The 26785-nt window shown below is 44.3% G+C and overlaps 3 protein-coding genes across 8 annotated transcripts in view; 1 reads left to right on the forward strand and 2 right to left on the reverse strand.

The window, feature by feature from the left end:
* Nucleotides 1–4933, reverse strand: part of RMDN3 (regulator of microtubule dynamics 3) — a 65444-nt gene extending 60511 nt beyond the window's left edge. For 3 of the 4 annotated variants that reach the window (XR_012803762.1, XR_012803761.1, XM_075613423.1), the window contains exon 1: nt 4784–4933. Coding sequence is in view for 1 of the 4 variants with exons in the window: in XM_075613423.1 (XP_075469538.1) it covers nt 4784–4813 (30 nt within the window). In the remaining 3 variants the exon portion in view is untranslated. Of the gene's footprint in view, nt 155–4783 lie in introns of those variants that run through there. The other variant, XM_075613426.1, reaches the window with a different exon arrangement.
* Nucleotides 149–13977, forward strand: GCHFR (GTP cyclohydrolase I feedback regulator). Of its 2 annotated transcripts, XM_075613429.1 has the most exons (4): nt 149–167; nt 366–454; nt 7766–7860; nt 12743–13977. In XM_075613429.1, exons 2-4 carry the CDS (start codon nt 419–421, stop codon nt 12864–12866), a joined length of 255 nt encoding a protein of 84 aa, XP_075469544.1. In that variant the 5' UTR covers nt 149–167; nt 366–418; the 3' UTR covers nt 12867–13977. The 2 variants fall into 2 exon arrangements, with proteins under 2 accessions (XP_075469544.1, XP_075469546.1); XM_075613431.1 differs by lacking the exons at nt 149–167; nt 366–454 and adding an exon at nt 4938–5156.
* The window catches only part of DNAJC17 (DnaJ heat shock protein family (Hsp40) member C17), a 17671-nt gene continuing 3989 nt past the window's right edge, over nt 13104–26785 (reverse strand). The window contains exons 4-11 of one of the 2 annotated variants that reach the window (XM_075613427.1): nt 24803–24890; nt 22544–22620; nt 21656–21752; nt 21105–21154; nt 16479–16556; nt 16123–16203; nt 15469–15606; nt 13104–14388 (exon numbers count right to left, since the gene is read on the reverse strand). In XM_075613427.1, coding sequence (XP_075469542.1) covers nt 14269–14388; nt 15469–15606; nt 16123–16203; nt 16479–16556; nt 21105–21154; nt 21656–21752; nt 22544–22620; nt 24803–24890 — 729 coding nt within the window. In that variant the 3' untranslated portion in view covers nt 13104–14268. Of the gene's footprint in view, nt 14389–15468; nt 15607–16122; nt 16204–16470; nt 16557–21104; nt 21155–21655; nt 21753–22543; nt 22621–24802; nt 24891–26785 lie in introns of both variants that reach the window. The other variant, XM_075613428.1, reaches the window with a different exon arrangement.

A 26785-nucleotide genomic window follows, 5' to 3' on the forward strand; every position in this document is an offset into this window, starting at 1 on the left:
CTGACAAGGGTGAGGCGCAGAGGGGGTTAATCATCACTTCCGCAGTCCATGCACGCGTCACTCCTTCCTGACCGACACTTCCGGGAGACGGCTCGAGTGACGCCATTGGCCAGCCTCAGTGGGGCGTGTAGGCAAATGCCCCAGGTCAGGTGGGGAGATGGTGCGCAGGGCAGAGTGACAGCGGGAGGGGGGCAGAGTGACAGCGGGAGGGGGGCAGAGTGACAGCGGGAGGGGGGCAGAGTGACAGCGGGAGGGGGGCAGAGTGACAGCGGGAGGGGGGCAGAGTGACAGCGGGAGGGGGGCAGAGTGACAGCGGGAGGGGGGCAGAGTGACAGCGGGAGGGGGGCAGAGTGACAGCGGGAGGGGGGCAGAGTGACAGCGGGAGGGGGGCAGAGTCCTGCAGGGAGCAGCCAGCAACATGCCCTATGTCCTGATCAGCACCCAGATCCGCATGGTGAGTCCCGGGGCAGGGGGTGCTGGGATCCTGCAGCTGTCCGTGTGATATGGGGGAGGTGACATCACTTACTGACATCACATTGTTATATGGATACATATCTGTAGATAATATATATTCTCTCTCGTGTGTGTGTGTGTCTGTGTGTGTGTGTGTGTGTGTGTGTGTGTGTATATATATATATATATATATATATATATATATATATATGAGAAAAGCGCACCCCCTAGTGCAATAACTTCCAAGCTGTAGAATGATATAATTTTAATAAAATAGATGCATAGTAAACCATGCACACTTACAAGATAAAGAAATGAACAATTCATATAAAGGTATCTTTTGGTGAACTCGTGTAGTCACCCGGTGTACATGGGGGAGAGAGATGTCCGCCAATACTCTACTGCAGCAAGTGCATGAAACACCACCGGGGAGGGAGGCTCAGAGGTGCCAGCCAACACTAGTGCTGGCCACCACGATCACCCGGTCACTCCAGGCTATCAGCAGGAAGTCCGGTTAGGTCCCCTAATAGTACTCCAGCGTACCGCCACGATGAGCATCCAGAAAACAAGTGGGTTTTTTCCCATTGATATATAATTTTTTTTTTTATATCTATTTTAGTGGTTTGCAACTTTTTGGGGTTAAGGAACCCTAAGTGATATTCTGAGGAACCCTCAACTATCTCTAATATCAACTCTATGATCATACATTGTAAATTCTTCTGTATTTGATACAATTTTCAATTGACCAGAAAATTGTAGGGAACCCTTTAGGGACGCCCGGTGAAAAACACTGATTTATATAGATATATTCTCTGATATTTGCATATTGTTGTCCCTTTCTCTCCTCTCTCTTCTATCTTCTATCTTGATCCCTCTTCATACAGAGAACCAGGTTTTCGTGTGTGTGTAAAAGAGAAATAAGTAGCGCCGTGTGTGTGTGTGTGTGTGTGTGTGTGTGTGTAAGAGAAAAAGGGGGACCCCGCATCCACAGGATTAATAAATGTGACTAAATACCGACTTCTATATCAATATACAGTGATAAGTCAGTGGTGCTGTATGGGCCAATCAATACAGTAGGAGAAAGTAAAGCTCCAAACAAAGCACTCTAGTATACCTTTTAAAGTACAAATTCACAAAATCTTTATTAAATAACTCACAGCAGTTAATTCCAAATGGGAACAAAACCCATATCAAAAGTGACAGAAAATACACTCTAATGTACCTGACAAGGTTGACAAAATAATACAGACAAAAAGCCAAAATTGAAGTGGCTATGGTCAAATCACATGATATCAACACATTCTTATTCCCGCATAGTCTCAGGGAATGTCTCAAGTGACACAGTGAAGCAATATATGATAGGGCCACACAATATACAGCCTGTGGAAGCACACCTCAAAAACTTATATGCTAATGTCATACATCACCAAATGTCAGGCAAACTGCAAGATCATGGAGGAGACAAGGAGCTAAACGCTCAGAACATGACAAACCAGGGGGTCCTGCCTACTACACCTGCTCCTACGCGTTTCGGCCAAGAGCCTTCTACTGGGAGTGGTGAGGTAGGCAGTGTGACATGCATGCTTAAAAAGGATATGTAATTGGGCCCATGAAAATAATCACCTGGTGAAAATCTGCCAATTACATGGTATACAAATAGCAAACAGGAGTGTGCATAATAAACTTACTGCGTGGGTGTGTGAACGTCACAGTGGAGGAACCAATAGTGTGATTGTATCATGAGGACGCCTTCCCCCAAGAGGAGGGCAGTGCTGGCAAATCTACCTCTCTTGTGCCTCGTGCGCATGCGCATGACGTCATCGGGACGCGCCCGATACGTAACTGTATCACATAGTGCTGTAACAGGTCTGGGTAGTGTATGTCACACTCAATATGACACCTCCCCCTATAAGGATGGAAACTGAGGGCAGGTCGCACCTCACTGATGCAAATGCGCATGCCCATAACGTCATCGGGTGCCGTCCCTTAGTATTACTGTGGTGCCTTGCACCGGCTCACAACCAGGCAGACAGATGATTCGCAGAATACGCCCCACTGCGCACGCGCGCCCAGACACCAAAGGACCCCATACAGTCAAGCACTCTCCTCGCGCCATGCGCATGCGCAGCAAACGTGCATTGATCCTGCCCTTAAAACAAGACCTATGGATTTCACGAAATTAGTACAGCAGTCAGTATACATATGTACTTAGAAAGTGCTAGTAGCACAGCTGATAACCTCACCCTGTGCAGGGAATCACTCAAATATATAACACAGAAAAAGAAACCTCTAAAAAGCACTCAAACAATTATTGCAAAATAATAATAGTAATTTAGTCAATCAAAATATGATGAAAAACAAAAATAACACACAGCTGACTGAAACCCTGACTGACTAAGGCAAAATAAATAAATAGGACAACCCAAAGAAAAACTAAATTACCATAAAAAAACAACAAATCATAATATCATCAGTATCTCAAATGCAATAGCCACCATGGGGACAAAGTACCCATAGTTATCTATGACCGGACGGTCGTATGGAATAGATACTGACCAATAAAAAAAACCTTTAAAGAAAATAAACAAACAAAATATGGCAAGAAATAACAGACATGTTATACCAGTGTGCGGGGCACTATAAAGAGGACCTAAAACATAGAACTATACATATAGTACATGCAAAGATATAATATAATAGGTTCTTCAGTGACCCCAAAAACAGATGTCAGAAAAACATAATAGGGAGGGTAACCCAAAAATTAGGAGCAGTAAAATCACTGCAAAATAGACATGGGTATATACTCATCTCCTGTTAGATGGTAGTGACAAAGAAGTATCAGGTAGACATGACCATAATCAGGAAGTTGCATCCAAGGGTATACAAAAAGTATATGGTCCAAATAGAGTGCCAGCAGTCAGGGTCAGCATATATATTCTCAATTTGCATTCATGTTAGAGCTTTTTTATTTTTTTTAGACACCTCAAATTCTCCCTGAATTGATCCTGTGCGGAATGGAGACAGAGAGTTGGGTTCCAAACAGTAATAATAAAAGTCCGTCTTCAACTGAGCCACTGATTAAGCCACCTGTCCTGAAGCAGGGATATTCTTAAAACCTGACACGTTGGAGTTGGCCAGGCCTATCCTATTACAAATCTATGATTGCAGCCTCGTCACTGGTCTAACTCCTGTAATAGTGATCCATTTGTGATGGTACTTTATTTTCACACACACATGAACCACTAGATTGTTTATTATTTACAGCATATAGCTGCAATCCTGCTGTAACTAGAAGCAGTCTGGCTCCACAATGGCCGTGTCCAATGCTGTAAAAATGTTAACAAGCAAGCCAGGTTTCTAAAATACTCCCCAAAGGGTCGTACACCGATGTCCTATAATATAGAGATGTTTTGTTTTTCAATCAGACCCAGTAACACTTTATTTTAAGCTACTCCCTCCCCCCTGAATACTGAGCTTAATTACATACCTTCTTTTTGTTTTAAATCAGGAAAAAGAACAGTTTTTAAATTCTTCTCGAGATACAGAGCTCTAAAAAAAAACAAAAAAAAAACGTGTGTACATGTAACATGCCGCCTGATGTGCAGAAACACGTGTGACGTTGTCCTGCTGTCCCATGTTATAACTAAAAAAAAAAAAAAAAATCACACTCAGTGGGGGTTCTAGCCGCAGAGAATGGAGCTACTCTTATGTGTCAGGGTGCATGATTTAAACATCTGCATGGCAATCAGGCAAAACTGTGACGTGTGTGTCCGTTCACAGCTGGTCTCTGAGCTAAACCTTTTCACAATGTTTTCACCCAAAAAGTGTATATAAAGGGACAGTGCCACACATATTAGGCAAAATTAAAAATGTTTTCATTAAAGTTATTTCAATCAATATAATCCATTTAATTCAATCCCTCCGCATCCCTTTGCTTCCAGAAGGACGTGTGTGACGCATTGTGACGCAAGATCACTCCTCTTCCAGTCGGTTTTATTTTAATCTTTTCTAGTACTTATTGTCCTTCCCCCTTATCTCTGCAAACTAATTATGCTATTATTAGCTAAAAACGAGAGGTAACTCTCAATGTATTACTTCCTGGTAAAATATTTTATAAATAAAAAATAAATAAACAAAACCACAAAAGAGGAAGGACGCTGTGTCAGCGATTCACCTGTGTATACAAGAGTTTGGTATCTGTCAGAGATTGTAAAAACGCTCAAACATTTGGTTACGAAAAGGTTAAAAAATGAAAAATACTTATTTGCCTGAATTTGTTTAAAAATAGGTTTGCAGGCCTTCTATTCACCCTATGAAACATGTCACTGACCTCAGGAGGAACTTCAGCCTTCAATGGCATCCAAAAAGTCTTTTTATGGCAGCATATATTATTTGGTTGTCTTTGTGCCCCAGGTTTCCTCCGTTGTCCCCCAACACCCAGGGAACCCCATTTCCTGCAGTACTGGTACCAGGGAAAAAAAACTTGCTTGCCAGACACAGGATGACTGACCTGCAGGGGTCATGGCTCGCTCTGGCAGCCAATAGAAAGCTGCGACATCATCGGGAGATGACATCACGCCTTTCTGTTTGTGACCCAGGCAGCAATACGAGTAAATAAAAGCTGCACATATCTCCAGAAATTGGTGGGTCCCTGAGGTTTGGGGACACCATGGATGAGCTCTGAGGTACCCTCCCAATTTCAGGTAAGGTAAAAAATAATATATATAATTTTTTTTTTTTTTTTTGGTGGGATATTGCTGCTTTAATCCCATTACATGTATGGGGGGAGGTGGCTTGAAACTGCATTGCTACAAGTTTAAAATCCGCAATCCTTGCAGAGTAATACTGTAGAGTAACCCTCAACCTTAATATTTACCACTTGTTGCATTGTGGTGGCTGCTCATATTGGCATTGACCATGGTTTGGTTGTGAAGACGTTTTTAGGAACTCACTGCTATTTTTAAGCGTCCATACAAAACGAATGCTAAAGGCAATTTTCCTTCTCTTTTTAGACCACGTAATCCCCTCATGTTGATATGTGAGTTGGGCTGCATTGTGTGTGTATTCACACCCTGCAAAGGCACTTTCGGCTACGGCCAAATCTCTGTATAATTCTGTGTTGGGGCAATAACATATCAACCTGCTAATAATCTCAATAACCAGTCTTCCAGGTCTGATGCTACTAATGTCCGATACCAGGGGCGGCCAACCCCAGTCCTCAAGTGCCGCCAACAGGTCAGGTTTTAAGGATATCCCTGCGTCGGCACAGGTGGCTGAGTCAGAATGATTGAGGCACCTGTGCTGAAGCAGGGATATCCGTAATACCTGGGCTGTTGGTGGCTCTTGAGGACTGGAGATGGCCACCCCCGTCCTAAACCGTATACTATGTGCCACAGAGCCTGAACACACGGGGACGCTGCGTCTTGCTGCGTCTTGCTTTCTGTTTGATGCTCCAGGCGGAGTAATATTACTTTCAATCAAACCATCACTACTCCTCAGAGAACAGACGTTGTTCATAATGGCGTCTTTCTTTTTTGCAGGATTGCTGTGCAGCTGTCACATTTCCGTAGCGGTCATAATTTGCCTTCTTGCAGGGGAGAAACCAGTAGCCTTATTGCGTTTAACAATGACACATGCTCCTCTCAAAAGTAGTTTTTCATGCACCTACTAAAACAGCCTGTGGTACTACGAAGCATGTTTTTCATTGTCATTCTGCCATAATGCATTTCTGTGATACTGAGCTCTAAAAAATTAAATAAATAGGGTCCAGGTATTGATAAAGACGAGACGTTAAAAGAATATACAGAAGCCAAACAAAAATATCCATAACTCCTTCATCGTTAGGGATTGTGAAAAGAAAAGTTATGTTCCCGGAACAAAGCGGCGTCACAATAAGGATTTATCTCTACGTGTATTCAGAAGGGATGGCACACACGTGTGGGATTTAACACGCGATACAAACGCCCTGTAGTTTTAAGAATTGAATACTGATTAAATACCGATTTTTAAACCGGAAGCTTTGAAGTCCATTTATAAGACTCGTAGAGGCGGGCAGTGGAATAAACAGCCCGGTCATAGTAGATTTAAGGGTCATTCTATATTCCAGCTGTTTTCATTCGAAACTCACTGTTGTCACCTATGGGGATTTTCTGCTGAATATGGTGCGGACGACCGCTTCAGCGTGTGTGTATATATTTCAAAAATGGTTTTTAGTGACATTTTGAAGTCCAAACTTGGGAAATTCACACATCAATTTTTCCTGGAAAGTCCTCATGAAGTGCTCCTCCGAATCTACCTGAGACTTCCAAAGCCGCCACCAGTCTAAGGCTGAGGCCCCAGTACCTCCGCTGCACGTGCGCCCGCGAGACTAGCGGCGCATGCAGCCGATTCCCCGGTCTGCAGTGAGCTGCAGGAAGAGAAACCGGGGGGGGGGGGGTGACAGGGGCACGGCCATGACAACCCGGCAGGTTCGCCCTTATTTGCTGAACCGCCGGGGGGCGTGGCTTAGCGCTCCGTCGCGAGTCCTGCTCTCAATTCTATTGAGAGCAGGAGCAACTCTCGCCACAGCGCTGCAGCCCCCCCTCGCAGCGGGCGCCATTGAGGGGAGGGCTCTTGTCCCTGCAGCGTCCGCCACAGCGGGCGATGCAGTAGCCAGCGGGGACCAGGCCTAAGACAGCGTCCATGCTGCCGAAGCCCGGGCAGGTCACGTGAGCGGCTCGCCCAATGAGGACGAACCAGCTCCGAGACGTCAGACACACCCCTAGAAACGCCCCCCGACGGCACGTCTACCATGTCCCGAAAACGCCCCCCCGTTGGACGTCGCGCGCGGATGAAGGCTGTATGAACGCAGCCTAAATTCTTTCACTTAATGTAACCAGGTATCTGTCATCATAGCTCTGTGCCCAGGACATACTTGAAAATGAGGTAACGCTCAATGTATTACTTCCTGGTAATGTAGTAAAGATTCAGTCTTGCATATCGGAAATAATACAACAGCAAAGTACTTGTGTTTTGGTACCGGCGGTGCACCTTGGTTCAGGGGAAAACCTGTCTGGAGAATTCCTAAGTATGAGCAAAGGAAGGGAAATCCAAAGGCACCTTTTGACAGAATACATTTTAATTTCTATAAAACATTTTATAAATAAATACCATGTGTGGGAAGTGAAGAAAGGAGTAGGAGACAAAGAGGGTGACACACTAATGCACACGTGATTTTTATATAAGATAGATGACGTTCTACCTTTTGGTGACCTAAATACTGTCACATCCAGTTGTAAGAGTGGCTTTTTTGACGTGGGTATTTTTCATGCAGGAGATCGGACCGACTATCGTGGGCGACGAATTCTCTGATCCGGAACTGATGCAACAACTTGGAGCTATCAAGAGGACAGTGTTGGGAAATAATTTGTAAGTGAATTTGTCACGGTCCTGATGAAGCCCTCAGAGCATCAGCTTGCAGAGGCAAAGCATTGAGCCAAGAGTACTCAAAAGAGATTTGAGAAAAGACCCCACTAATCTGCACTCATTACCTAGGTAATGGTATGATAATCCATGTTACCAAGAGTGGAATGTATTTACACAGATCCCTGGCAGGGTTGGAAAAACGACGAAAAAACAAAAAAGTTTTAATACATCAATCATGTTACACTAAATGGTTAAAAATTGTTTAGAATCCCCATCTTTGAACTATCATAACACTAACTGGTATTAAACCTTTTACTACATCTTAAGGCAGGAACATCAAGTGAGTGCTTAATAAGACAAGGGAATTTTTTAACTAACAATATGTCCGTGACACTTAGTCACTCAAGTTGACCCGACTAGACAGGGTTAATCATAAATTGTTTTGGTATGAAGCACTAAACCCTGAACAAGCAATAGCAGCATAGGGTTCCCTACAAATAGCCTTTCAGTGCTGAAGGAGCAGACTCCTCCCCCTGATGAAGCGCGTGAATCGCGCGAAACATATGTTGGGTTAATCGGACGCCACGAGAGTGACGTCATCGAGGGGCGGCGGTACATGCGGCTGATGCGGTTCCACACCAAGACACAAACGGCTTGTATTATCTCTCCTTGTCGCTCGGGTTCGCTGTAACCCCTATTTGCGCAGGCATTTGTTCACAAGAATGGCTGTGACCTATTAGGCTATTCTACTTATGCTAAGCGCATGTGGATTTCACGCATACTAACACAATACTGCAGGACTCACTGTCACTGGTACACACCAGCAGTTCACACTAAGTGATCCATGTTTAAACGGCAGCAGAGTCACTCTGCAGCAGGAGGTGAACTATATTTATACAAACCTTATGTACATTGTGTTACCCTGCACTGTCCAATTTTCTCTCTATATGGGCAATAACCATATATTGTTATCCATTGGGTGGTATTCCATGTGCAGGGAAAGTGTGTATCATTAAGTCTTGCTACATCCGTGGCCACCAGCTTGTGAGTGGTGACTTTGTGGTATAAGTCAGTTTGCATATTGCATGTATTTTGTGTCTGTTGCAACTATTGGCTGCCTTTAACAGATACACATGCTACAGTGAGCTGCCTTTAACAGATACACATGCTACAGTGAGCTGCCTTTAACAGATACACATGCTACAGTGAGCTGCCTTTAACAGATACACATGCTACAGTGAGCTGCCTTTAACAGATACACATGCTACAGTGAGCTGCCTTTAACAGATACACATGCTACAGTGAGCTGCCTTTAACAGATACACATGCTACAGTGAGCTGCCTTTAACAGATACACATGCTACAGTGAGCTGCCTTTAACAGATACACATGCTACAGTGAGCTGCCTTTAACAGATACACATGCTACAGTGAGCTGCCTTTAACAGATACACATGCTACAGTGAGCTGCCTTTAACAGATACACATGCTACAGTGAGCTGCCTTTAACAGATACACATGCTACAGTGAGCTGCCTTTAACAGATACACATGCTACAGTGAGCTGCCTTTAACAGATACACATGCTACAGTGAGCTGCCTTTAACAGATACACATGCTACAGTGAGCTGCCTTTAACAGATACACATGCTACAGTGAGCTGCCTTTAACAGATACACATGCTACAGTGAGCTGCCTTTAACCGATACACATGCTACAGTGAGCTGCCTTTAACCGATACACATGCTACAGTGAGCTGCCTTTAACAGATACACATGCTACAGTGAGCTGCCTTTAACAGATACACATGCTACAGTGAGCTGCCTTTAACAGATACACATGCTACAGTGAGCTGCCTTTAACAGATACACATGCTACAGTGAGCTGCCTTTAACAGATACACATGCTACAGTGAGCTGCCTTTAACAGATACACATGCTACAGTGAGCTGCCTTTAACAGATTCACATGCTACAGTGAGCTGCCTTTAACAGATACACATGCTACAGTGAGCTGCCTTTAACAGATACACATGCTACAGTGAGCTGCCTTTAACAGATACACATGCTACAGTGAGCTGCCTTTAACAGATACACATGCTACAGTGAGCTGCCTTTAACAGATACACATGCTACAGTGAGCTGCCTTTAACAGATACACATGCTACAGTGAGCTGCCTTTAACCGATACACATGCTACAGTGAGCTGCCTTTAACCGATACACATGCTACAGTGAGCTGCCTTTAACCGATACACATGCTACAGTGAGCTGCCTTTAACAGATACACATGCTACAGTGAGCTGCCTTTAACAGATACACATGCTACAGTGAGCTGCCTTTAACCGATACACATGCTACAGTGAGCTGCCTTTAACAGATACACATGCTACAGTGAGCTGCCTTTAACAGATACACATGCTACAGTGAGCTGCCTTTAACCGATACACATGCTACAGTGAGCTGCCTTTAACCGATACACATGCTACAGTGAGCTGCCTTTAACAGATACACATGCTACAGTGAGCTGCCTTTAACCGATACACATGCTACAGTGAGCTGCCTTTAACAGATACACATGCTACAGTGAGCTGCCTTTAACAGATACACATGCTACAGTGAGCTGCCTTTAACAGATACACATGCTACAGTGAGCTGCCTTTAACAGATACACATGCTACAGTGAGCTGCCTTTAACAGATACACATGCTACAGTGAGCTGCCTTTAACAGATACACATGCTACAGTGAGCTGCCTTTAACAGATACACATGCTACAGTGAGCTGCCTTTAACAGATACACATGCTACAGTGAGCTGCCTTTAACAGATACACATGCTACAGTGAGCTGCCTTTAACCGATACACATGCTACAGTGAGCTGCCTTTAACCGATACACATGCTACAGTGAGCTGCCTTTAACCGATACACATGCTACAGTGAGCTGCCTTTAACCGATACACATGCTACAGTGAGCTGCCTTTAACAGATACACATGCTACAGTGAGCTGCCTTTAACAGATACACATGCTACAGTGAGCTGCCTTTAACAGATACACATGCTACAGTGAGCTGCCTTTAACAGATACACATGCTACAGTGAGCTGCCTTTAACCGATACACATGCTACAGTGAGCTGCCTTTAACAGATACACATGCTACAGTGAGCTGCCTTTAACCGATACACATGCTACAGTGAGCTGCCTTTAACCGATACACATGCTACAGTGAGCTGCCTTTAACAGATACACATGCTACAGTGAGCTGCCTTTAACAGATACACATGCTACAGTGAGCTGCCTTTAACCGATACACATGCTACAGTGAGCTGCCTTTAACAGATACACATGCTACAGTGAGCTGCCTTTAACAGATACACATGCTACAGTGAGCTGCCTTTAACAGATACACATGCTACAGTGAGCTGCCTTTAACAGATACACATGCTACAGTGAGCTGCCTTTAACAGATACACATGCTACAGTGAGCTGCCTTTAACAGATACACATGCTACAGTGAGCTGCCTTTAACAGATACACATGCTACAGTGAGCTGCCTTTAACAGATACACATGCTACAGTGAGCTGCCTTTAACAGATACACATGCTACAGTGAATTTATCTGTGTTGACCATATGTCACCTTCCATTATATGTTTCTGACATTTTCTGACTTGATCAGTAAATAATTGCATTTATGCACCTGTAGCAAGATAGGAGAAAGGAAGAGGCACACACAAGATAGGAGAAAGGAAGAGGCACACACAAGATAGGAGAAAGGAAGAGGCACACACAAGATAGGAGAAAGGAAGAGCCACACACATTGTAGTGGAATCACTACAATTTGTGTGCCTCTTCCTTTCTCCTATCTTGCTATTACTTTGGATCCAGATTTGGGACGCCAGGATCAACGGAAGGTGAGCATCAAATGTAAACTCCTTGAAAAACTTTTTCTTTAAAGCAGTGGTGTGCCACCTATAATCTCGTTTGGTATATAATAAAGGTGCATAAATACAATCTGTACTACTGATACCGCAGAGCTACTGTGACCGTAGGTGGGGAAAGGTAATCTTCTGACTACGGAATTACTGTAGTAAATCAATCAGATTATCCTTGCTTTCCTCTCCTCCGCTCCCATATGGGGATTTTAAACAATTTTTAACCATTTAGTGTAATATGATTGATGTATTAAAACTTTTTTGTTTTTTCGTCGTTTTTCCAACCCTGACAGGGATCTGTGTAAATACATTCCACTCTTGGTAACATGGATTATACCATTACCTAGGTAATGAGTGCAGATTAGTGGGGTCTTTTCTCAAATCTCTTTGGAGTACTCTTGGCTCTATGTATATGTTATACCCTATTTGCACCTACCTTTCTTTTAGGACTTTGTGAATATATATAGGTGAGCAGTTCAATTTTTTCATTCATGATCAGAGGCAAAGCATTGTCATTTATTGTCCAGTGTCATTTCACATAACTTTCAGCTATGTATGTCCGGAAACTACTATGACTAAATTTGTTAAGTAGGAAACACTTTTAACAATGTTAGAAACACGTTCCCCCCCCCCCCCCCAAAAACAAAACTTGATCGTTAATTCACTCTTTTCAAACACGGTGTTTGCTGCGGTCACCAAATGGTCCTGTAACACACAGCCATAAATGACATTACAGCAGGTGGCTGCTGGACCTGGCAGTACATGGGGAAACCGTGAAGTCCATTACTTGGGATGATTTTGTTCTGCATTATTCTATTGATTGTACGTGATCAGATTAGTGTGCAACTGGGACGTAGCTGCCTAAATGGCTGGAAAATTGTCCTGGTCTGTTTAACACCTTTGCTGCTGGAGTGCCCTGCAATGCATTAACTGATTGTCATTTGTGTTGTCTCAGCTCTGAGTATTTTGTGAATGATCCCCCACGGGCGACACTGAACAATCTGGAGAAACTAGGCTATCGTGTAGTGAGCATGACAGGGGTTGGTCAGACTCTGGTGTGGTGTCTACACAAGGAATAGAAGCATTGAACTTCGTGCAAGAAAATCGAAGGGACTTCCTTGTAAACAATGTCCCTTAATCGCCCTGAAATCATCTCCAACGTTCCACCGTGAAAAGGAGGCAAACCGGATGAAGGGAACTTATCTAGTGAGGGGACTTAACCACATTTTATATGAAGGAATCTTTGCTAAACTATCTGTAAGCAACAATCTTACCGGGGGTCTTTGGTTAAAACTTATTTTTTTTTAATGGAACCGCTCCAGGTGGCAATCCTGGATCTGTGGTCCCCTGATGCTACACCCCCTGGTGTGTGAGATCTGTATTGTATGTGCTGGTTTTGACAAACTACAAATATGGCCTCGGGGTGATCTCCCTGATGCTGCCGCTTTTCTATAGAGCTGACCCTCTGGCCATTTTTTTGCTCTTCCATTTTGCCCAGTGGACCTGAGCTTGCTACTCCTGAACCAAATGAACCACTGATTAGCTCTGGGGTACCCCAACCCTCGAGTTCAGATTCCCCCTGTAGGATGTATAAGGGTCAGGACCAACATGTACTAATGCCAGTGATCTGTTTAAGGGGTCACATCTGGATAATTTATTGCTTTTTTTTTTTTTTTTTAGACACAAATCTGACACCTATACCAATTATTGTATCACTTTGTACACCGGGTGAGCCGCTACTTGGGAGGGGTTTGATTTCCTGCTAGTGTTTGCACAGGACCCCCCCCCAAGCTTTCTGAAAAATACGAGCAATATGAGGCTCCCAGAAAATAAAACCTGGAATAAATTTCCACAAAAATCAATCAGTTTCTTTGCAGGAAACAGATTACATGTGAACAGTTTATTTAAAAGGGAAAAAAAAAAAAAAGACCAAAGTTCATGAAGTCTGTCTCTTTCTCCCTCCCTCATGTGGCAGGAGGTTTCTGGGAGAGAGTCCACACACTGCTTCAGCGTAAGACAGCCGCTGCTATCCACGTACTACGCCCATTACACTGGAAATGTAGATTTAAAGTGAAGATCTGCATGTGAATTAGATACAGTGCTGAAAATGTATACCTGCCCATGCTCAGCTCATAGGCCATAATATTCTAACGTAAACTCTGCCACTATGTAAATAAAAATGCAATTCAATATTTGTGCGGTTTTCTTTGAGATATATATATATATCGCATGAGAAGCCCACATTTCGTGGGGAAGAAAATGCATTTGGGTCCCTTTTATAACAGGTTCGGGGTGTAATCTTGCAAACATCTCTTGATGCTGAGGAACCGAAAGAGACAATTTAACAATTTCCCCCCTTCAGGTTTGTCTCAAAGAAGGGTCGTGTCTTAAAGAAAAAAAAAAATGGTAACTTTTAATTTAAACTGCAGGAAGAAAAACCATCAAAAATTAAAAACAATCCAAAAAGGTGGGTGGCTGGAGTTAGGAGTTGGAGTCCTCATCTTCTTGCTGTAGCTGCTCAATCAGCTTCTGTCTTTCTGCCGCTTGTCTCATTTTCATCATCACCAAGCTTTCAAAGTCTCGCTCCGACCGTACAGATCCCTGATCGAGTAAAGGAGGTAAATGGAAAATATTTTAAAACAAGGTACCCAACCCAAAATGACCTATGATGCCTTAAAAAGCAGATTACTAAACTAATTTATCTCCCTAGCTTGCTTTTGTTTTTAAAAGAAAAACCAAGGCCCAAAGCCTGCATGTCCACATGACAACTCTTCATTCTAACTTGCTCCACTCCAGAGCGCTTTTAATCCAGACATGGCGAGTGCTACTACACTTATTAAAACTACACCTCACTGTGTTTTCACGTTAGTTTATCATGATGGCTCTGTGAAATATTTCTGAAAATCACAATTTTTACCCAAAATGGAAGGCACTGCGATCATTTCATGATTTGTGACATTTGTACAAAATGTAATGAAGCCAGCAGCTTAACTCTACTTTCCAAACTTATCTGAAGACAAAGGCTCTATTTAATATGATTGACAACCTTTTAATTACTAGGGAAGATTGTGGCTATATCAATTTGAACAGAGTTTAAGTCTCCCCTAGCAAGGAGAAGACACCTTCAGCATATTGTAAACTTGGGAGTAATTTCTAGTAAATACATGCTTTTTATGTTGTTACATGCATTTAAAGTGGAGTTTGTACAGGCAAACTTTTGTTAAAACACAAGTGATATTAAACAAAAGGGAGCAGCCAGTGGAAATCAAACCCTTCCCAGGTCCCCAGTCCCCCGGTGTTTACAAAAACTCACTTAAAAGCAACAATCCACCTCCCATTTTAATCTCCCAAATAAGAGAGGGGGGGAGAGAAACTCCACTGCAACAAGGGTAAATATCTCTGGAGGAGCCCCAGTTCAAATTCCGTATAAAAATGTAAACAAGTAGGGGGGATTTTCTGCTTAGAAAATGGATTTAAAAATACCTATTGGGTGTTAGCTCTGTTGTAAAAGGTGTAACCCCTTTAAAACAGGTCTCTGCCATCAGTTAATTTTGGTCCCAGTACGGATTGCCCCTTTAAAAAGGATACTGCCAACCTTTACACAAAGTTATGTCCTACAAGTGACCCCCTGACGCCAATCTCTGCCCCATTCCAAACCAGCACACGCCGTGATCACTGTACCTGGGGAGGTGCCGAGTGACTGGAGAAGTTTGAGGTCACCTTGGCATTTTCTTGCATTAGAGATGGTGGAGGAGGATCCAACCAGGACACCTTCAAAGGATTATTTAAAAAGCCGGCTTCATTCTTCACTGCCAAGTCCTGTGAGGTATCACAGTGTGAGCACAGGGGAGCATATACATATACACAGTATGAGCACAGGGGAGCATAACATGGGTTACAAAGTCAGTTATAGACAATACTTAAGAGCTCACCACCCAGGCTAAACCCATAAACACATCACATGTTCTAGTGCAGGGGGTGGCCAACTCCAGTCCTCAAGGGCCACCAACAGCTCAGGTTTACAGGATATCTCTGCTTCAGCACAAGTGCCTCAATCAGTGGCTCAGTCTCAATTGAGCCACTTGTGCTCAAGCTGGGATATCCTTAAAGCCTGACCTGTTGGTGGTCCTTGAGGACTGGAGTTGGCCACTCCTGATTACTGACTGCACGTTTAAAAGGTCAGATGTTGGGGTGGACAAAACCTGACATCTACATTCCTTATCTTCTTCTTTTTTTTTTTAAAGATATAAAAGTATAGCATAAAACGGCAATTTGATGAACATATCTGGGTGATCACATGGTGCACTGATGGTGCTATAGTGGGACAGAACTTACAGCTGCTTTAAATGTATCAAATTCCACAATTGCACTTCCTTTCTTCTTGCTGGAAATAAGTATATTTAGCACTTTTCCGTACTGTAAAACAGAGGAAGAGAAAATAATAAACACGGCCAGAGATATGCACAGGAAACACTGGGGGGAAAAAAATCATTGTTATACAGAGATTAAAACATCTAATACACATAGTAACCAGAGAATTAAATCTTCCGGGTTATCTGGAGGTATCTTTGATTTTTCTTGGGTAAGACAGCAAGTAAAATATCCCACGTACAGAGCTACATACACTGCAGCGCTAATGAATGAATAAAAGCACAGATTTGTATTATTACTGAAGACTCTCACAACAGAACCTTCTGCAGGAGGCTCCGCAGAACTTCCTCCGAATAACCCGCTCTCGTCTCGTCGTCCTTTTTGCATTTCCATTTTAGCTGGGGAGGAAAAAAAAATATATATATATAAATAAGTATAGTGCTGGAATCCGGATGTTATAAGAAGTGTCAGTATAACGGTGTCATTGTTCCATTCTGCTTCGGAGGCTGTTACACAGAAAGGTGCGAGATGCAGTGTTTCACAACTTTGCTCTCTTAAAGCAGCAGGACTGGTGACACCGTTTAATTGTTTTAATTAGGTATGAAGCAGGGGATCTCCAAAGCTGAACTGCATTGATTTTAGTCCCGGGGACCCCCTGCTTCCTGGATACTTGTCTCCGTAGGGGGTACCGGACCCCCTGCTTCCTGGATACTTGCCTCCGTAGGGGGTACCGGTATCTTTGCAGTTTAAATGTCCTGCATCACGTGGGCCAATAGAAAGCTGCAAGGGATGACATCACAGCGTCCTATTGGCCTGCGTGGCGGGACATTTAAGCCATTTCAATAGCCCCAACTAGCCCAGCCGGAGCGGCTACCAGCACTCCCTTCCAAGGCAATTATCTCAGGAAGCAGGGGGTCCCTGGAGCTGAAGTTAACGTGGTGTAGCTCAGGAGACCCCCTGATTCATACATAGTAAAAAGAAAAAAAAATGATAAACACAATTAAAAATGTGTCACCAGTTCTGCTGTTTTAAACAGATAATTCACGTGTACAAGTCCTCAGACATTATGGAAACGTTCACTGCCAGAAAGAAATGTAGGCGCTCGGAACTTATATTATATTATAATAATTATTATTATTATACGTACTGAATCATTAGCTAGCACAAATGACAAGGAGAAAAGGCTATAGGCACGGTACTGTCATGTCTAATGTACATGTAGAGAGATCTGCGAGGTTTGGAAAGCTCTGTACACTCGCTGTGAACCTGCCCGACTCTTGCGTTCTGCTCAAGGATGTCTTCTGTATCTAAAGCCCTCTCCCGCCTAATGCTGCAGACCGAGCAATAGCCTACATGTGTATTTTTTTTAAAATAAATTCGTTTTGTACGATGAGAAAACACTTGTAGCATTTTTTTTTAAACCACTGAAAGATATTTTTAATGTATTATAATGCAACAAGCATATTTTGTTTCTATAGCAACCATTTACAAAGTCACATCCCCTTCCTCTTCTGAAACTCCCCTTTTTGAGCCCTGCCCTCTCTAGCAGTGCACCAAATTGTATCTAGAGACTGCCTGGTCACATGATCTTCCCCACAGAACTTTGCATCTTGGGTCCTCTTCTGCTGCACTAACAGCCATTTAGTGAACCCCCGAGCCGAAACTTCTCAGATCGATCACAGGAGAACGGATCGATCGGCAACGTAGCTAATTACTTATTGTGTGGATTGTAATGATGCACATACTGAAGGAAAATAACTAAACGGCAGCTTGGACTGCTGCTTTAAACCTCTCACCGACTGCCCCACACCTCTGGAATGCCCTTCCCCTCAATATCTGACTAGCACCCCCTGTCCACCTTTAGGACCTTTCTTAAAAACACACCTCTAACGAAGCATATTGGTAGATCCGATTCTGATACTTTACACCTCATACACCAACCTTGGCCCCTTGCAGACGCACTTACCAGAACACCTTCCTACCGTCTCTTAAGTTCCCCCTATTTACCACTTAGAGAACGGAAGAGGGAACACACAGTGATTGTGGCCCTCAAAGAATTCACTTAGCTGCACACCACTGTGTGTATATAAAATGTAACTTTTAATAAGTGATTACTTAAAACATATATTACCGTAGACTGGTGTAACGTGAATTAAAAAATAGATTAAACCAAGAATATCGAGCATCTATGCCAACACATAAATATAGCTTGCTATCCCAATAAACCTACTAATGAGGTGGGATATAGGTGGCTTTTGATGCTATAAGTCAGGGTATGATCCCCTCTGGGTCAGCAAACAGGCCAGATGGTGAATATAACTTGGCCAGCGAGACTATATGAAATAGCTGAATATGTACACAGCCCTCCTAGTCCTATAATATAATGTCATACACCTCTATAAATCGTGGAATAAGTTTAATAGGTGCATAGACTATAAGTGAGGAGCTAACAATCACAGCAACCAAAGATAGTGATTCTCAGGTATATGTACTGCAAGGGTGCAGAATGCACTGAGTAGGAGGTGAAAACAGAGACTCACTGGCATGTAACACTGGACTCAAAATTAGCCAAATGTCAAGAACTCTGCACACTGACCCAGGAACTTATAATCACTACATTAAAACAGCTCCAAGTAGGAGACTGACAACATTGTCGTGTTGTTCCACGATTTATAGAGGTGTATGACACTATATTATAGGACTAGGAGGGCTGTGTACATATTCAGCTATTTCATATAGTCTCGCTGGCCAAGTTATATTCACCATCTGGCCTGTTTGCTGACCCAGAGGGGATCATACCCTGACTTATAGCATCAAAAGCATCCCACCTCATTAGTAGGTTTATTGGGATAGCAAGCTATATTTATGTGTTGGCATAGATGCTCGATATTCTTGGTTTAATCTATTTTTTAATTCACGTTACACCAGTCTACGGTAATATATGTTTTAAGTAATCACTTATTAAAAGTTAAATTTTTTATACACACAGTGGTGTGCAGTTAAGTGAATTCTTTGAGGGCCACAATCACTGTGTGTTCCCTCTTCTGTTCTCTGATTCACTTTATCAGTTCACAGTTTGCACCCACTATATAATTACCCAATTTATTTATCTCACTCAATTAGTATGGTTTTGTGATCACTCCCTACCCCTCCCCCTGTTGCTTTCATATTTACCACTTAGACTGTAAGCTCTTAGGGGCAGGGACTCCTTTTTCCAAGGTTACATGTATGGCTGAAGCCCTTATTCTCGCGTTATAATATTATATCCCATGTATTACTGCTGCGAAGTGCTATGAACATGGATGGCGCTATATGAAGATATACATACATCACAACCTACACTTCTCCAGGACTAAAACGAATATTTCAAAGGGGTGAGGAGAGTCACACACACAGCTGCATGGCCACCCCTTCTACAGAAAAATACTATATAGCACAGGGGTGGACAGGTCAGGTTCAGGATATAACAAAAAGACAAAAATACTCAATGCTATAAATCAAATGTGACAAAATGCATAGTTAAATACTTCAATGTTGGTATTCTCATGAGTACGGGTCATTTAGTTAAACCCTTTGGCCAAAGCGTTATAAGCCTGCAGCCACGTAACGGCATGACCAGTATGCAGCCACGTCACGGCATGACCAGTATGCAGCCACGTCACGGCATGACCAGTATGCAGCCACGTCACGGCATGACCAGTATGCAGCCACGTCACGGCATGACCAGTATGCAGCCACGTCACGGCATGACCAGTATGCAGCCACGTCACGGCATGACCAGTATGCAGCCACGTCACGGCATGACCAGTATGCAGCCACGTCACGGCATGACCAGTATGCAGGTTCTAACACTGCCTGAGAAAATAAGAGGGAGGGAGAATGGCCTCAGTGGGCCTGTCCTGCAGTTACATGGAGAACCCATTTAAGGGGTTGGCGTTTGCTGGGATTGTGTGTTCATTAATTTTAATTTTCAACTGGAATCAGTTGGCTGGAGGTTGGTGGCCCCTCCTCCCAGGGCTTAAGCTCACTGTTTAAGTAGCAGGTTTTTCCATGTTCCTGTGCAGTACGGGCCCACTGAGGCCATTCTCCCTCCCCTGCAGAGGTAAATGAGAATTTTCTCAGGCAGTGTTAGGACCTGCATACTGGTCATGCCGTGACGTGGCTGCATACTGGTCATGCCGTGACGTGGCTGCATACTGGTCATGCCGTGACGTGGCTGCATACTGGTCATGCCGTGACGTGGCTGCATACTGGTCATGCCGTGACGTGGCTGCATACTGGTCATGCCGTGACGTGGCTGCATACTGGTCATGCCGTGACGTGGCTGCATACTGGTCATGCCGTGACGTGGCTGCATACTGGTCATGCCGTGACGTGGCTGCATACTGGTCATGCCGTGACGTGGCTGCAGGCTTATAATGCTTTGGCCAAAGGGTTTAACTAAATGACCCGTACTCATGAGAATACCAACATTGAAGTATTTAACTATGTATTTTTAAGCGCATTATTAAGATCTGGGAAATGTGCAGTAGTCAGGAAGCTGTCTGCTCAGCACTCCATGTGCAGCAGGAAGACCCAGAGGGTAACATTCACTCTGCCAACCTTCTGCTCATGCCCACTGTGCCTTTAACTATGCATTTTGTCACATTGGGTATTTCTGTCTTTTGTTGTATACATTTGGCCACGTTCAGTAGCACTCCTTTTGATACAAATCTATATATGCTGTGGTGTGTTCTGGGGTTAGAGCTTGCTGGGATTGTGTGTTCATTAAGGCTCATGATATCCCTGCTTCAGCACAGATGGTGCAGTCAAAGACTGAGCCACCTGTGCTGAAGCAGGGATATCTTGAAAACCTGACCCGTTGGTGGCCCTTGAGGACTGGAGTTTGCCACGCCTGATAGAGAGATACATTAAAATGAGGTGGGTAACTTCCTGTATGTTCTTACTTTGAGTTTAGCAGACACCTCATCACCCGCACCGCTCCCTCCCGATTTACCTGTACAGAAGAGAGGATAGAAATCTTTGAAACATTCCATCTCCCTTAAAGTAACTCGTGAGAAATGAATCCTTCCCTTTTCTTCAGGAACATGGAATTCAAGCATATCAGCTACTTTGGTTTATCCGTTTGCCTAATTATGGCATCATAATTATAGAAACAGAGGAGAGCTAAAAGAGCAATTCACCTGGAGCTTTGACTGACAAACACAAGAATTTTTAAAGAGGTGTCACTCAGCTGCGTTTAATCTATTAAACAGGTCACTCACCCTAGTAAGGGCTTCCCCTTTAAACATGTTGCGGGCAGCAAAAAGGATTAACACTGTGTGACCCAACGAGATTATCGCATCGCTCAAAGACCAACGTGTTATACAAACCAGCATCTTGTATACATACTCCCACTTCAGTCACTCCTTATCCTGTATACACTCACAGGAGCGCTGCATGGAAAACACACCAATGATTAGACACAGAGTAGTGATGAGGAAAAGTCGGACTGTACCTCCCAGCTTCTGATTCATTTCTGCCTTGATCTGCTCCCGGATCAACCTCTGCTGCTCTTCCAGCTGCCTGGAGCCCTCTTCCCGCAGACGTATAATCTGAAGGTCACACAGAATGAGGGAGCACGGACAGGTTACAGTCTCTGCTTTGGCTCACGTACACATGTCTTATTACGTACCGATGCTAGAGAACCAGAAGTTGCCTGAAGAACTTGCTACCTACTTGTAAGAAACTGTCAAGCGTTTTCCCACTGCAGAGACAACGCTCTGAGGTTTAACATCTTTCCTGGCAGCAAATGGCTTAAACCTATTCCCACAAATTACAGGAGAGGTCTGGAAGTTTATAGTACAGAATGCCAATGGTTCTAAGGCTGGGGCCATAGAGGGGTGAGGAGTTCCAATGGTTCTAAGGCTGACGCTGAGGCTCGCCTGCTGAAATCTGCGCGATTTCATGCCCATGCAGGTGAGCCAGCGGGTGCGATCGGAGGTGGGGGGAGACTGAGGGAGGCGGGACAGTGATGTCGCTGGGCCAATCGCCCGCGACGCACCGACGTCACGGCGCCGTGACGTTGACGCTGCTCCATGCTCATTGGATTTTTCCGCCGACAACGCGCTGAAAAACAGCTTGGCTGTCGGCTGAAAAAAACAGCGCCTCCGCACGCCTGCGGACGCTCGCGTGACCCCCCTCTCAAGGCATCCTCATTGAAGATGCAGGGGCTCAGCGCGGAGCGTCCGCACGGCTCACCGCGGCCTGTCCTATTTACTCCGCCTAATAAAACTCAAGATGTGCCATTTAATGTTTATTTCTGCACATACGGATTAAAAAGCCGCTCTAATTCTGCGATGTGAATCTGTGATCTGTGAGTAATAATTAATTTTTAAGTTGTTACCTCTTGTTCTAGAGTCCTAGTGACATGAATTTCTTCCTCTGTGGTCACATACGCGTCTCTCTCTCGGGCCTCGAGATCTGAGGAACAAAACAGGAATATTTCATGAAAGATTCAGCTCGTTCAAAGCTATTTAAAAGCAGCATCCCCCCCCCCCCCACTCCCCTTTAATATGTGCATCAATGCAATCCACACAATGATAAATAATTAGCTGTTGCCGATCAATCCGTTAAGATTCGGCTAGGGGGTTCACTAAATGGCTGCAGGGGAGTATTGACTCAGTATCTGTGACTTTGTAAATGGTTGCTATAGAAACCAAAAAGGACTGTAACATAAAAACATCAAAGTTGTTAAAAAAAAAAAAAAAAAAAGTGTTCCCACAGTACAGAATGGATAAAAAAAAACACACATGTAGGCTATTGCTCGGTCTGCAGCATTAGGCCTTGGCCATGTTTAGCACTGAGCCCCTACAGCCGCAATTAGAGCAGCTTTAGTAGGGGCTCACCTGCGCTTCCGCGCGCGCTTGCGGAAGCGCAGGTCTTAGGGGAATTTAAAATTCCCCCGCTTGCCGGCGAGACAGGCCGGTCACGTGAGCGGTTCGCCCAATGAGGGCGAACCAGCTCCATGACGTCAATAGCCCACCCCCGGCCAGAGACGTGCCCGCCCCTGGCCCGCCCCCTGACGGTCTGTCCCCCTTCTGCCCCGATCCATGTCTTGTGTGTCTGTGTGTGTGCGTGTGTGCGTATGTATGTGTGTGTGTGCATGTGCGTGTGCATGCATGTGTGTGCCTTTGTGTGTGTGTGTGTGTGTGTATATGTGTGTGTATGCGTGTGTGTGCATGTGTGCGTATGCGTGTGTGCGTGTGTGCGTATGCGTGTATGCATGTGTGTGTGTGTGTATGCATGTGTGTGTATGCATGTGTGTGTGTGTATGCGTGTGTGTGTGTATGCATGTGTGTGTGTATGCATGTGTGTGTGTGTGTGTATGCATGTGTGTGTGTGTGTGTGTATGCATGTGTGTATGCATGTATGCATGTGTGTGTGTGTATGCATGTGTGTGTGTGTGTGTATGCATGTGTGTATGTATATGTGTGTGTGTGTGTGTGTGTGTATGTGTGTGTGTGTGTGTATGTATATGTGCGTGCGTGTGTGTGTGTGTATGCATGTGTGTGTGTATGCATGCGTGTGTGTGTGTGTGTGTGTGCGCCTTTGTGTATGTATATGTGTGTGTGTGTGTATGTGTGCCTTTGTGTGTGTGTGTGCGTGCGTGAATATATTTATCAAAGTTGCACAATGTTAATAAATAATTTATTCTCACAACATGTCTTTTTTTAAATTTTTTAAATATTATATAATATACACACACGCACACACACACACACACACAAATACTGACAGCTACCAAGTGACACACACACACAGTGATACCCACCTCCCAAGCGCTTGCTGTCTCCTCTGTCAGGACAGCAAAAAGCTCCTGGTAGAGCGAGCGGCAGCAAGCGAGAGCGAGCAGCAGCACCTAAGCGCTTACTATGTCCCAGGCCTTAGGCGGGAGAGGGCTTTAGATACAGAAGACATCCTTGAGCAGAACGCAAGAGTCGGGCAGGTTCACAGCGAGTGTACAGAGCTTTCCAAACCTCGCAGATCTCTCTACATGTATATTAGACATGACAGTACCGTGCCTATAGCCTTTTCTCCTTTTTATTTGTGCTAGCTAATGATTCAGTACGTATAATAATAATAATTATTATAATATAATATAAGTTCCGAGCGCCTACATTTCTTTCTGGCAGAGAAAGTTTCCATAATGTCTGAGGATTTGTACACGTGAATTATCTGTTTAAAACAGCAGAACTGGTGACACTTTTTTGTATATCATTTTTTCTTTTTACTATGTACGAATCAGGGGGTCTCCTAAACTACACCACGTTAATTTCAGCGCCAGGGACCCCCTGCTTCCTGAGATACTTGCCTTGGAAGGGAGTGCTGGTAGCCGCTCCGGCTGGGCTAGTTGGGGCTATTGAAATGGCTTAAATGTCCCGTCGCATTATTCTGTGAACGGTGTTTTTTTCCCCCTCTGTTACGTTGAAGAACTTCACCAAAACACCCATTTTACATTATTGGAATAACGAATAAGATATGGTAGAGAAGTGCTTTGCAACAACTCCAAAATTTCACGTAATAGTATTGCGCCTTAACCCTTTGCTGTTAACAGGGAATATCCACAGACAGGTCCTGAGCTCAGGTACAGGTGAATTCTTACCAAGCTTCACCTTCTTCCTCTTATCGTCGAGTTTCTGCGTCCGTTTCACTGCGGCCTCTTTCGCTTTCCGGAGTTTGTCATACGCTGCCTGGGGAAGTCACAAGGAAAATGAAAGTTACTTTGATTCACTTTAAAAGTGCCAGTTCCCCCTGCATCTTTATTTTTTGTTTTTAATGGATTTATTCACCATACAGGGTCTGTTTTCACCTCAATTTGTATTTTATTATTTTTTTTCAATGGTGTTTTAAATATCTTTATAAATGAGCCCAAAACCTAAATGAATATGGTCCCTCTCACGTGGTGAGATGGGGAGTCCGTGCATTAACTTGCATCGGAGTAAATAAAGAGAAGATATTGCAGTCTGCATGGAAAACCGTTCTGTGGAATGGAGAAAGTCAGACTATGCAGTTGCCATGTGAAAACTCTGCTGCAGGCTTCAGGCCTATTTAAATATAAAACATCAAAAGCTAGGGAAAACAAATTAGGTTGATAATCTGCTTTAAAGGGTCAAATGATCACACAGATCACGTTTAAAAATTGTTTATATTGCGAGAACACCTTTGAAAAAAAAAGAAAATACAGAAATTCACCCAAAAATGATTTCATTTAGCTTACCTGAACCAGAGAATCGCCCCAGAGCTGGTCTGTGGCCCCCTGACCTTCAGGGACCCCATAGCTCCCAAGATATTTGGCATTTTGTGCCGGATTTCAGGGCGGGGGATACAAATATGGCCTATGGGTCATGAATAGAAACTAGCAACGCCTTCTCCCGATGACTTTACAACTCAAGTGGCTGCCAAACACGCACTGACCCCACTGACATGGTGTGTCCAGACACGCGCTGACCCCACTGACATGGTGTGTCCAGACACGCGCTGACCCCACTGACATGGTGTGTCCACAGACACACGCTGACCCCACTGACATGGTGTGTCCACAGACACGCGCTGACCCCACTGACATGGTGTGTCCACAGACACGCGCTGACCCCACTGACATGGTGTGTCCACAGACACGCGCTGACCCCACTGACATAGTGTGTCCACAGACACACGCTGACCCCACTGACATGGTGTGTCCACAGACACACGCTGACCCCACTGACATGGTGTGTCCACAGACACGCGCTGACCCCACTGACATGGTGTGTCTACAGACACGCGCTGACCCCACTGACATGGTGTGTCCACAGACACACGCTGACCCCACTGACATGGTGTGTCCACATACACACGCTGACCCCACTGACATGGTGTGTCCACAAACCTGCTTTATAACCGGGAACTGGGAAGGGTCCCCAGAGGTCCGGGGGAGAATGGATCGGCACCAATAATCCCCCCGATTCAGGTGAGCAGGTGGGACATGGAATCAGGATTTCTATCAGAATGAAGTATGCGCTATATAAATATTGCGTGGGGTTAAACGTTGCAATAAAACCCTAATATTTTTAAAACAATTGAACACCAACCATGGTCTTCCTTAAACGCGTGGAATTATATCGGTCTCTACTATAACCCTGAGAATGCCAGTTCTTAAATGTAGATTTACATCCCCCGCGTCACGTGGGCCAATAGAAAGCTGCGCCGGATGACGTTGCAGCTTCCTATTGGCCAGCATGACGCAGGAGCTTTAAACCTCCATTTTGTTTACCCTGGAGAGGAAAGTACTGGTGGCTTCTTCCCCAATCAAGTGTTTACTTGTCCTCTAGCACAGGGGGGCGCAAACTTTTCCTGCTGCCCAGTCTGCCTGCTCCGGAGCTCGTGCCCCCCTCCTACCTGGCAGCTGCGGCAAATTACGCTCCGGCGTCATGTGATCCGCGGCATCATTTGACGCCGTGTTGCCATGCAGATGCGTCACAGCGTCTGAATCCCGATAAGTTTTATTGTTGCAGAGGACTTGCGTGATCTCCCAGGCAATTCATTTAAATACCTGGGGGAAGAGCGCGGGGCCTCTGCAACCGGCCGCGCCCTCCCAGACAAATCT

The sequence above is a fragment of the Ascaphus truei genome, chromosome 9 (genome assembly GCF_040206685.1).
Source record: "Ascaphus truei isolate aAscTru1 chromosome 9, aAscTru1.hap1, whole genome shotgun sequence".
Lineage (NCBI taxonomy): Eukaryota > Metazoa > Chordata > Amphibia > Anura > Ascaphidae > Ascaphus > Ascaphus truei.